The following is a 12,844-nucleotide window of genomic DNA, read 5'->3' on the forward strand; positions in this document are numbered from 1 at the left end:
CTTAATATTTTCATACCTTAAAGTCTTAAAGTCTGCAAAAAAAATAATAATAATAAATATTGAGAAAATCGCATTTAAAGTTGTCCTAATGAAGTTCTTAGAAATGCATATTACTAATCAAAAATTAAGTTTTGATATATTTACGGTAGGAATTTTACAAAATGTCCCATACAATGTATTCTTGGCTATTGCTACAAATAGACCCGTGGTACTTATGACTGGTTTTGTGGTCCAGGGTCACATGTAGTTACATTTTGTGATAAAAATAAAAATGATGCAATTGAGATTTACTATATAGGATATATCACAGTAACAGTACATATCATGGCATACACGGTATATACATTTTTTAAGGTGTCCTTGTTACAGTGTATTTATACATTTAAGTACTGAGTAATATTAATTAACTACATGTACTTACTATATGGTTAGGGTTTGGCTTAGGGTTACTTACATGTAATTATGCATAATTTATTGTTATTATAATAGTAAGTACATTTAACGTGTAACAAGGACACCTTAAAATAGTGTTACCAATTCTTTCTTTTTTTTATATATATATATCTATATATTTTATTCACTTAAATATTTTGGAAATGTATTGATGTACACTAAAATAAAACCTGGAAAACCCACTGAAGTGAATACAATAGAGCAGAATGCAGAGCACTGTGTGTGTGTGTGTGTAGTCTGTCCACCGTGGCCACCCTTCCTCTTTATTTTCCGCTCCTGCTTCTCCATCCCCCAGTCCATTGTCAGGCTCTACGTGACTGTGTGCCTGAAGCGCAGCCAGGCTTACAGAGCAAGAACGGGAAGACATCAAATGGCTCTTTGCAGGTTGTGCTGAAATCAAAGTTTGGTTTCTCCAGCTGAACTTTGGATGAGATAATATGTTCAAAAGGCATTGCTGAGATCCATAATACAGGCAGCAGCAGGAGTCTGAGCACAAACTCATGTCTAGACACTCAGCCGTACACATCAAGCCAAATCACTGCCTTTCATTCCCACTGATCTATCTTTTATTCCTCAAATGGATCCTCTTTCTTCTTGATTTCTCTCTTCTGCTTTGGTTGCATTGTTAATCATAGTATATATCATTAATCCAGACTGATTGTTCTTTATTTGAGCAAGTCCCTCCCTCCTTTGGTCTCAATGCATTTTGAAGATTTTTCTTTTGATATGGTATCATCCAGCTGTAGCACAATAAATATGTTTATTGATTATAAAGTGGCCCCAAAAAGTATTTGGACACTTCAGATACAGTTTCATCATTTATTTTAAATGAGATGAACAGCAAAGCACATTTTGTTAGATTCTACAACATAAATATATACAGTTTTCAAAATGAAGACAGAGTATTGCAACACTTTCCCGTTTGTCAAACTTTTGTGCAACATGTTCAGAGTTAATGTGATGAACTGCACCTGATTACTCAGATTTAACAACCTGTGTAAACTTGAGGAGAACTGACTTCAGCCACAAAAAAATCTATGTAATTGTATGAATTCAGTGCCATTCTTCCATTTGTATTGTTGAAATATCCAGATAAACCTTTAAAAGGTTAAGACATTAGATGTGGCCACATTTACTGTTTTTTGGCTAATTTTGTGGGACAAATCTGGTCTTTTCAGTAGGAATCCATGCAAATGGGAATTTTGTGTGAGGGCAAAATATTTCCCCAAACAGATTTCGCAATGGTTCAAGTTGTAACCAACAGAAAGCTGCTTGGTTTGAAAATGATTACTTTATGAGCTGTGCTTCATACTACTGACAATATACTACTTTTTGCCTGTAAATTTTACCAAAATTTTGCAAATCTGACCTCAGCTCACTCTAGAGATCCAAGATGTCTTATAAACTTAACAAGTAAAGGTGTATGAAACCAATTTTAGCTGAAGTAACGTGATGTAAGTTTGAGCCTCATCTGTATCATTCCCTAGACCTCCTAAAATCCTTCTTCCGTCTGTTCTTCTCTACTGTATTATCCAGTAAAGACTGATAACAACTAAAACATTTTCATATGACCTTTGAGAAATGCAGGATATTTTAAGCAAAATATAACATTTTGGTAATTGCTTTCTTCATTATGAGAAATAACGTGACCGCTCAAGTTTTCTTTTTCTGGGTGACTAGCTTTAATGTCATATTTACTCTGCCCTGTGAAGGTAGAATTTTGAATGACAGCAGTACTAAATAAGCCTGTCTGTCTGTTTGTGTGTGTGTAGAGTCACACTGTGTTGCTATAGGAGGTCTCTCCTGTTTAATCAGCACTGCCATGGCTGGTGACTGTATATAAAGCCGATATGAGAAATATCACATGACAAGCAGCCCCAAGGACAGCCATGTTTACTTCTTGTTAAAAGATCTCAGAATAATATTTACTCGTCCTGGACAGCGTAGAAATTGCTCAAGCTGTCAGCGGTTGGCCCTCCCCTGCAGAAAACACACCATAACAGCCCAGCCCAAGAACAGGAGCCAAGCCAACCATGTGACCCCACTACACATCTTAAAGGAAGACGTACACTAGATTTGTGTCTCTGTGTGCGTGTGTGTGTGTGTTATAATTTATGAGGACACAAATGTGTATAATGGCATGGGTATTACAACATAAATATGGTTTATAAGGACACTTCCTGTGTCCCGTAAACTAAATGGCTTAAAAACATACTAATCTATGTTTTTTTGAAAGTCTAAAAATGCAGACAGTTTTGTGTGAGGGGTAGGTTTAGGGGTAGGATTAGGGTAAGTCGATAGAAAATACACTTTGTACTGTATAAAACCCATTACATCTAAGGAGTGTCCCCGTAAACCACATATGCAAGTGTGTGTGTGTATTAGAAATATGTAAATATAATTTAATATTATAATATTTTTGAGAAACAAAATAGTTGACATGTATCAGCCTGGAAAGGGTTATGAAGCCATTTCTAAGGCTTTGGGACTCCAGCGAACCACGGTCAGAGCCATTATCCACAAATGGAGAAAGCTTGGAACAGTGGTGAACCTTCCCAGGAGTGGCCGGCCTACCAAAATTACTCCAAGAGCGCAACGACGACTCATCCAGGAGGTCATAAAAGAACCCAGAACAACATCTAAAGAACTGCAGGCCTCACTTGCCTCAATTAAGGTCAGTGTTCATGATTCAACAATAAGAAAGAGACTGGGCAAAAACGGCATCCATGGGAGAGTTCCAAGGCAAAAGCCATTGCTGACCAAAAAGAACACAAAGGCTTGTCTCACATTTGCCAAAAAATATCTTGTTTATCCCCAAGACTTTTGGGCAAATATTCTGTGGACTGATGAGACAAAAGTTGAACTTTTTGGAAGGTGTGTGTCCCGTTACATTTGGCGTAAAACCAACACAGCATTTCATAAACAGAACATCATACCAACAGTCAAACATGGTGGTGGTAGTGTGATGGTCTGGGGCTGCTTTGCAGCTTCAGGACCTGGATGACTTGCCATAATTGATGGAACCATGAATTCTGCTCTCTATCAGAAAATCCTGAAGGAGAATGTCCGGCCGTCAGTTTGTGACCTCAAGCTCAAGCGCACTTGGGTTATGTAGCAGGACAATGATCCCAAACACACCAGCAAGTCCACCTCTGAATGGCTCAAGAAAAACAAAATTAAGGTTTTGGAGTGGCCAAGTCAAAGTCCAGACTTAAATCCGATTGAGATGCTGTGGCATGACCTTAAACAGTCCATTTATGCTCGAAAACCCTCCAATGTGGCTGAATTAAAACAATTCTGCATAGAAGAGTAGGCCAAAATTCCTCCACAGCAATGTGAAAGACTCGCCAGTCGCTTGCCAGTTATCGCAAACACTTGATTGCAGTTGTTGCTGCAAAGGGTGGCACAACCAGTTATTAGATTTAGGGGGCAATTACTTTTTCACGTAGTGCCAGGCAGGTTTGGACAACTTTTTTCCCTTAATAAATGAAATCATCATTTCAAAACTGTATCAACATTTGTATTTACTCTTTGTGTAATATTGATGTAATATTGATGAGTGTGACAAATATGCAAAAAAAAATCAAAAACAGGAAGGGGCAAAAACTTTTTCACAGCACTGTAGACAGATAGATAGATAGATAGATAGATAGATAGAATGGAAAATTTTGGAAATGGAAATATTTCATAGAACTTTCCTTAATAACATTAACAACTTTGAAAATACTTTCATTTGCATATCAAAAATAGACTGACCATATTCTAAGATAAAAGTTGTCTAATACATAAAAAGATAAATAAGATGAAAAAGTACTGAGAGAACTTAATTCCTGAGGGGGGAAAACCTAAGATCTAGTAACAACATTGTGTATATAGATCCACAGATCATATATAAATATTATAATATTAACATTATAATAGTATATTTCAAAAAATAAATATAGCCAATAATATTAATTCAATACAGTAAATGTTTTATATAAGGGAATTTGGTGAAATATATATAATATTAGACAACTTATAATATTAATAATACATAATACTAATACTACTAATAAAACACAAAATATATATTATTGTGTGTTTATATTAGTAGTAGTAGCAGTAGTAGTATAAGTTATATTATAAGTTGCCTAATATTTTATATTTCACCAAATTCCCTTCTGAACTGAAAATGATCTTATTTGCTGTTCTGAAAGACACTGCAGTGCTGTTTTTTATGTCATGGTCACAGCTGGCACTACACATTATGTTCTTGTCACTGTGAAATGCACATTTTAGTGCTTTACAAATAAACCTTTGAATATATGTGACACAGGCATCAGCGTCTACAGCAGCTGTCATAAATTTAGTTGTTCTCTGACTCACTGCTCATTTTTGCTCACTCTATGTAAAGTATATATTTCTCCACAATAGATCGATATATTTCTCTGGTCTTTTAATTTAAATTTTTACCTTTGATGTACCTTATTATTTGAACTGTTATGTTTTTATATTTCTAACTACATACTACATGCTTTCATAAACATAAATAAATATTCTGCAGAAAACAATCATAATATTCAACATAATTTCTTGTAATTAAGTGTATAAAAGTATGCTTTTTAATTTCCTGTTTTTAAATCAAAACGGCACAATAAAGACCTTTATTCTGACACCTGCACGGCACAATTATGCCATTTTACACCTTTTTGTCTTTCGGTTAATCAGTTTTATAGTAGCGTGCAATAAGCATTTCATGGGATTCTTGATTGTAGCCTTGTGTGTGTGTGTGCATCTGCATCGCTTTTCCCAGTGCCCTCAAACACATGCTGTAAAATGGCATGACTGCACGAGTGTTGAGAATGGCTGCGCTCGCAGCGATAAGCAGTTCAAAGACAAGAGCGTGTTAATGTAATTGGCTTCCAGCAGCACATTGCCAGAACCTTTCATATCTGGGCACAGTAAACCTCACTCTGGGTTGATTAAATCAAAACGGCACAATAAAGACCTTTATTCTGACACCTGCACGGCACAATTATGCCATTTTACACCTTTTTGTCTTTCGGTTAATCAGTTTTATAGTAGCGGGCAATAAGCATTTCATGGGATTCTTGATTGTAGCCTTGTGTGTGTGTGTGTGTGTGTGCATCTGCATCGCTTTTCCCAGTGCCCTCAAACACATGCTGTAAAATGGCATGACTGCACGAGTGTTGAGAATGGCTGCGCTCGCAGCGATAAGCAGTTCAAAGACAAGAGCGTGTTAATGTAATTGGCTTCCAGCAGCACATTGCCAGAACCTTTCATATCTGGGTGCAGTAAACCTCACTCTGGGTTGAGATGATTGGTTTGTGGGCAGGGACGGAGCACAGCTGATTGTTTTCCTGCATTGTCAGTCATTATGCCAGGGATGGGAAGATTTAGACGTGCCAGAGTTAAATGTCGGGTCTGCGGGGTCACCTCTGCTTTTCAAGAAATTTAAAACTCAAATCATATACGTAGCTGACTTCATTTAGCATTTGGTTCTCTCTGTCTTTAACTCTCTCACACACACACACACACACACTGTGCCTTTTATCACAACCGCTCATCTCCTAATTAACCAGAAGAGCTCAATCTGACATTTAACAAATTGCACGAATTCCAGCAGACCAGTGAGAGTTTCTTCTCAGGTCACCAAACTCGTTCCCCACTGGCTCTTGTTACATGTTCCTGATGTATCTCACCCATCTCTGTCCTCTCCGCTCCTCAGGTCAGCCTTTCAAACTGGACCCCAAAACGGCCCATAAGAAGCTGCGCCTCTCCAATGACTGTCTGACCATGGAGAAGGATGAAAGCTCCCTGAAGAAGAGTCACACTCCGGAGCGCTTTAGCGGAACCGGATCCTATGGTGCCGCTGGCAACGTCTTCATCGACAGTGGCTGCCATTATTGGGAGGTTTTACTGGGCGCCTCCACATGGTAAGTGATTTCAGATTTTCAGGCTTGTAACTGTTATGTTAATAGGCAGTTGTCAAAAGTGTATAATAGGCAATTGAGTCACACACCCCATAGATCATTTGCTTAAAACAGAAAATGAAGTCATTACCTGCCAACCCTTATGTTGCTTGAAATTTGTTCCTGTAAAATAGAAACACAATTTTGTAGTTATAGTTATCATCTTGGTGTGAATGGACATTAACTCTATTCCATTTAGCAAATATGCCTAATAATTCATAAAATTTTTATTATTTTATTTATTACAAGGTATTTGGGGGGAAAAGGGGGTTATATACATTATATATAAACACAGTAATATATATTATTGTGTGTTTATTTATTATTAGTAGTAGTATTATAAGTTGTCTAATATTATATATATTTCACCAGATTCCCTTCTATATATATAGTACATAAAACATTATTTACTGTACTGAATTAATAATATTGGTAATATTTTTTTTATTTATTTAAATTTTAATATATATTTTTTTAATTATACTATAATAACTTTAATATTATAATATGTATAATACTTATATATATATATATATATATATATATCCATAGATTTCGCTGTCATTTTTATATTATTTGTGACCCTGGAGCACAAAACCAGTCATAAGTAACACGGGTATATTTGTAGCAATAGCCAAAAATACATTGTATGGGTCAAAATTATCGATTTTTCTTTTATGCCAAAAATCATTAGGATATTAAGTAAAGATCATGTTCTATGGAGATATTTTGTACATTTCCTACTGTAAATATATCAAAACTTAATATTTGATTAGTAATATGCATAGCTAAGAACTTCATTTGGACAACTTTAAAGGCGATTTTCTCAATATTTTTATTTTTTTTGCACCCTCAGATTCCAGATTTTCAAATAGTTGTATGTCGGCCAAATATTGTCCTATCATAACAAACCACACATCAATAGAAAGCTTATTTATTCAGCTTGATGATCTTCAGATGGTCACATTTATCTTTTCGCTGTGAAAAAAAACATGTTTCAACTTAAAAAAGTAAGTGCTTGCCGCCTTAACTCGAAAATCTCGAGATAGTTGTCACATAGTACAATTTTACATTTCAAGTTGACTAAACTTAAAATTTTAAGGCAGCAAGACTTCCTAACTGCACAATATTAGGTGCTTTTTTGCAGCTGATTATATTTGCTTTGTTTTTGAAAGACACAAAAACATACCTCTTTTTGGTATGTTACTTCACTTATGAACAAAGTTTGCATAAAAAGATGTAACAGACATTACACGAATTGGAAAATGTGCATCTTAATGTACTTCATGTAATGTTACTCTTGACAAGTTCGGATTTCTGACAGTTAAACAGTTCAAAGAGTACATTGTGTGTGTAATTTTTACATTGTGCTTGTAATATATTATAATAAATCTAACCATTTTTTCTGTTATTTTGTAATAATGTCTTTATTTGTGCTTTCTGAATAAGGTATTAGGCTTTGGGATATTCCTATTGATCACTGACTGTGAAGTTCAGTTGAATTTTCACATGGTGCATTAACATTTTAATAAATATCAAGATTTGGGAACCCAGGTTCTAGATGCTAAATATAAATGGTATTACTAAAATAAAATGTCTTATATAATGAACTAACAAGTTGTTAAAATCAGTTTTATCTCACCTGCTTTCCAATGGCAACATTTCAAATCGGTTTCCCTTCCAGGTACGCTCTTGGAGTGGCTTACAAGTCAGCACCCAAAAACGAATGGAGCGGCAAAAACTCATCATCTTGGGTTTTCTCACGCTGCAACAACAACTTCCTGGTGCGGCACAACAACAAGGAGTCGATCGTGGAGGCGTCCCTACAGCTGCGCAGGGTCGGGGTGCTGCTGGACTACGACAACAACGCCCTGTCCTTCTACGACGCCATGAACTCCCAGCACATATACACTTTTGACGTTTCCTTCCTGCTTCCAGTGGCTCCCACCTTCATGATCTGGAACAAGTCATTGATGATCATGTCAGGGCTGCCCGTGCCTGACTTCGTGGACTGCAGCGAACAGCAAGAAGGCATCTGCCGCCAACAGGATTCACCCTATGTGTCCGGAGTGAAGAGCTGCCACTGAGGCATCAGTTATTCCAGAAGGTTCCCTCACCCTTCTTCTTTTCCTGGTTTTCATAACTAGGTTGAAGGTGGATCTTTAGTTGTTCCTGATAGTTCTGGTCACATTAATGAGCGTTAAGCCGAGTGGGTTATGAGCTCTCAGATTTAAACCGCTGAAATGGGGGAAATTGTAAATTATTTATGACTAAACATTGGTTTGCTTTTTTGTCAGTTTTAATGTATTTCTAAAAGCACTTTTTAGAGTTGAATTTGTTGCCCCTGTGTGTAAAAAAGTCTTGCTAACTTAAGACAGGGTTGGACTTCCTTTTGGACCGAATATAGTGGATTATGTTAGGATGACAATTTGGTGTTTCTAATAAGGGTTACATTTATAATCTGATGGGTCTATAACACACTTTTCATATTCAGGGAGAAAAGATGATTCTTTGGTTTAAAATATGTCTGAAGATGATGGCATGATATGTATTTCCTCTGTGATTTGTTCTCACTATCTCAGTTTCTGGTTTTGTTTTTGTGAACAGCATGAGGTACAAGTTCCCCAGGTGTTTTTAAGATGTATCTTTAATAATTGATATACGATGTGTCGCAAAATCCCATCTGTGGAGGTGTTCGTCCATTGACACGCATTCAAACTCCGTCAAGAACTGAATTTCAAGACTATAGTCCATATTTATCAGATCCATCCATTCAAAAATATTTGAACGACTGGCAAAAAGACATGTTGATTCATCCGTTTAACATTCAAATGTGCATCCAAAGTGAATACAGTCTAGTAGTTTTATTTTCTTAATGGCTGTTATGAATCTTACACGATCTTCCTCAGTGTGACGTTCAGGGCTGTAATAAGGATACCCAGTTTTGGGATAAAGACAATCACTTGTGCTAATGCAGGCAAAAAATTCAAGTGTGTAGCAAGAGATCTTTGCAATAGCATGCTGAACTTGAGATACTTCCCCAAAAAAAGTGGTTTGTATCCATTCAGTTCAATGTAAATATCCAGACTGGGAAGTATTCGTACTACTGACGCCACTGTCCTGCAGGTTTGGCTTTGTGTCAGTGGGGTTTCCTCTTTGCTCTGCTGAATGTACGTGATTGCTTTTGGTTCTTTTTATATCTTTCTGATTAAAAGCACAGAGCATTTTACCATTACATCCTCTTTGCAAGCACACCAAGTATGTGAATCCTCCTGTTACATCTTGAGAGCTTAACATCCCTACAAATATATAGAAGGGATTCACTGAGAACAAGTTGTGTGCACTGATAGCATTATTATTTGCATTGGATAAGGAAGTGAAACGACGTTTATCCAACACACTCTTGTGGCAATTCGCTATTTTACGTTTTGGCGAATTGGTGGCTAATTCGTATGAAATTGTACAATCTCTTATGTATGTTTTCATGCGATCTGCTTACTCCCCATTGGCGGTTAGGTTAGGACCTTTACTCTTACAGAATCACCACCTCGTAAAATAGTTACGTTTTCTCATGAGATCAGGTTGCGTTTACCTCACTTCCGACAGTTTTTCCGGCATCCTTCATCTCGGCATCGGTCTATGTACTTGAAGCTAGTGTCGAGTCACATAGAAGAGCCCCTCAATGACAGACTCTTTTTTTTTTTTTCCTCCATGAACGTGAACTCATGAGTTGTTTTAAAGTTTAATCTATGACTGAATGATACATTAATGGTGTAGTAGAGCAATAATGAACTTAATTTGTTAGCATTTATAATGATTTCTGGCCAATTGCATGAAGTTCTTGAGTTTAAAAACTATTTCCACTTCTTTATTGGTCCAATTTGTCCTGGTCTCAGGCAATAAATGTATATCTGAATGCCATAATGAGACATTTTTTGGATTGATGGAACTTATTTAGTGAGTTCTACACTGATGAAAGTGCAAGTATGGCTGACGTGTGACACAGCTACGTTAAATCATTGTCAGTGTGTTTCCTGTATGAACGTAGCCCTGAGATGCCCACTCCTGCACTGTTCATTCAGTCACACTGTTGTCAGTTCTGTTCTTTCTGTCAATGCAGCAGCCGCTGTCATGTGTCTTGGTCTCACATTCTGACAGTCTTGAGTGCAACCCTGCATGCTAAAAAGAGCAAGATGACGTACTGCAGAAAGTCTTCAACATTTCCATTGATCATTAGTGATATCCATGGGCAAATCTTGAGGAATTGTTTGAGATTTGCTTATTTCAGGTCACTTTTCATGTGAAAACTCATTTGCAGGCTCTTCTGAGGCTGAAAGGTAAACGTGAGGAGCTTGAAAGCAGAACTCACGAGTCAATCTCTGATCTAGTTTGATCTATTTGTTCAAGTGCGATTCACTGGGTCACTGCATGATGATCTGGCCCGACTCGAAGCATTTCCTGTGATATTCTCTGCTGTTTTATATAAACATTTTTTTATGAGAAATGTCCAGGAAAGATATTATGGCATATCAGGTTTCCAGTTAGCCGTGCTTTACTTTGCATTTAAGACTGATGAACTAATTACATTAATTTCTGTTTTCAAGCGATTGTTTTTACTTTTCTGAACAAAAAAATGAAAGAACCAATTCCTCTTCTTTGATATTACCGTCTTTATTGTGCTCAAGCAGCTGTGTGTTCATCAACATAATGCTCCTGTTTAAATAAATATAACTTAGCAAAAAAAAGAATGTAAATCATAGGAGGAAATATATATTATATAAAAATTGTATAATATACAAAAAAGTATATATATATATGAACTATTGTTATTTATGTGAGTCCAAATAAAAGTCTGATCCCAAATGTGTGTTTTGTTCCATCATTGTCCTGTTTTCCAAAACATTGTGTTGTAGGAGGAGGTTAGTAGTGCCAAATGAATATGCCCATAAGGTTATGAGCAAAAGTGCATAGGAGGAGCCCTATGAGCCCACTCAGTGCCCACAGTCATGTAATAGGGCATTGCTTATGTTCCTCAGCTGCTATATCTGGCACAAGGGAGGGTTCCAAAGTCAAAGTCAAAGTTTATTTATAAAGCACTTTTTTTAAAACAACAAGTGATTGTCAAAGTGCTGTACACACATAAGAGAATAAAAATGTCAGTGATTACGAACAGTCAACAACACAAAAAAATAAAATAAAACACCATAAAACAATAGAAGAAAGCAGCTCTCATGTAGCGTCAAATGCCAGACTATAAAAATGAGTTTTTAAGCTAGATTTAAAAACAGCAAGTGTTTGAGCCTGTCTAATGTAGCGGGGCAAACTATTCCAGAGCTTTAAGCAGTTGAGGAGACAAAGTCTCCAATACGAACTGAGAAAGTTCTTTCGGACAAATAGGATCTAAACCATCCCAACGCAGTACCCTTAATACCAACACATTGTTCTAAGCGTGTAATCAAGATCACAGTTTCAAATGAGTCTTTCAGAAGACTAGGTGGAACAATATCCATGCCGCATGAGGATGATTTAATTTTAACAATGATCTCTCTCAATGAGGTAAGAGACACCGGCTCAAACTGATTAAAAACAGCAGAGCACTCAGTGGAAATGGGTAAAAAAGTCAATGGGAGAGAAATATTAGCTCTAACAGCCTCAATCTTATTGATAAAAAAGTGTAAAAATGTCTCACACATTTCAGCAGAAGGCTCTAAACAAGTAGCTTGAGGAGTGTTCAAAACCGCATTAATAGTACTGAACAGCACAGCTCAGATGATCAGAGAAAATGGCATCACAAACTTCAATATTACCAATAGGCAAGCCATATGATAAAACCAAATCTAGTATGTGTCCACATTTATGTGTGGGACTAGCCACAAACTGAGTTAAGTTAAAAGACTCCAGAAGATTTAAAAAAGCTTTAGCCAAAGGCTTGGTGGGACAGCACACATGAATATTAAAATCCCCAACAATTAAGACCCTATCATATTTTGGCATAATTCCAGCCAGAAAATCAGAGAAGTCATCAATAAAGTCCTTGTTGTATTTGGGTGGGCGATAAACAACAGCGCACAGCACCGGATAACCCAGCCTTAGTTCAAAAATACTGACTTCAAAGCTGGAATAGGAGTGAGATGGCAGACGCCGACAGTTTAAATGTTCTTTAAAAATAGTTGCTACTCCGCCTCCTCGTCCCGTAAGACGTGGAGAGTTAAAATAGGTACAGTTCGGTGGTAAAACTTCTGAAAAAACACTCGACTCACCAACACCGATCCAGGTCTCAGTCACACACAACATGCCCAGGTCCTTGGAAGTAAAAAAGTCATTCAAAATAAAGGACTTGTTAGCTAGTGATCTAGCGTTCACCAAGGCTATCCTCACTGGAGATGAGTCTTCCAGCGACAAAGATACGCGGTCAA

General features: G+C 36.8%; 1 protein-coding gene across 2 annotated transcripts in view; it reads left to right on the plus strand.

Annotated features, from left to right (window-relative positions):
- Positions 1-8,576, plus strand: part of LOC107707205 (probable E3 ubiquitin-protein ligase MID2) — a 60,303-nt gene extending 51,727 nt beyond the window's left edge. For both annotated transcript variants that reach the window (XM_016511138.1, XM_016511139.1), the window contains 2 exons: positions 6,185-6,392; positions 8,113-8,576. In XM_016511138.1, the coding sequence (XP_016366624.1) occupies positions 6,185-6,392; positions 8,113-8,515 (611 nt within the window). In that variant the 3' untranslated portion in view covers positions 8,516-8,576. The remainder of the gene's footprint in view (positions 1-6,184; positions 6,393-8,112) is intronic.
- The last annotated feature ends 4,268 nt before the right edge of the window (positions 8,577-12,844 follow it).

The sequence above is a fragment of the Sinocyclocheilus rhinocerous genome, unplaced genomic scaffold, assembly GCF_001515625.1.
Source record: "Sinocyclocheilus rhinocerous isolate Xijiao unplaced genomic scaffold, SAMN03320098_v1.1 scaffold174, whole genome shotgun sequence".
In the NCBI taxonomy this organism is placed as follows: domain Eukaryota; kingdom Metazoa; phylum Chordata; class Actinopteri; order Cypriniformes; family Cyprinidae; genus Sinocyclocheilus; species Sinocyclocheilus rhinocerous.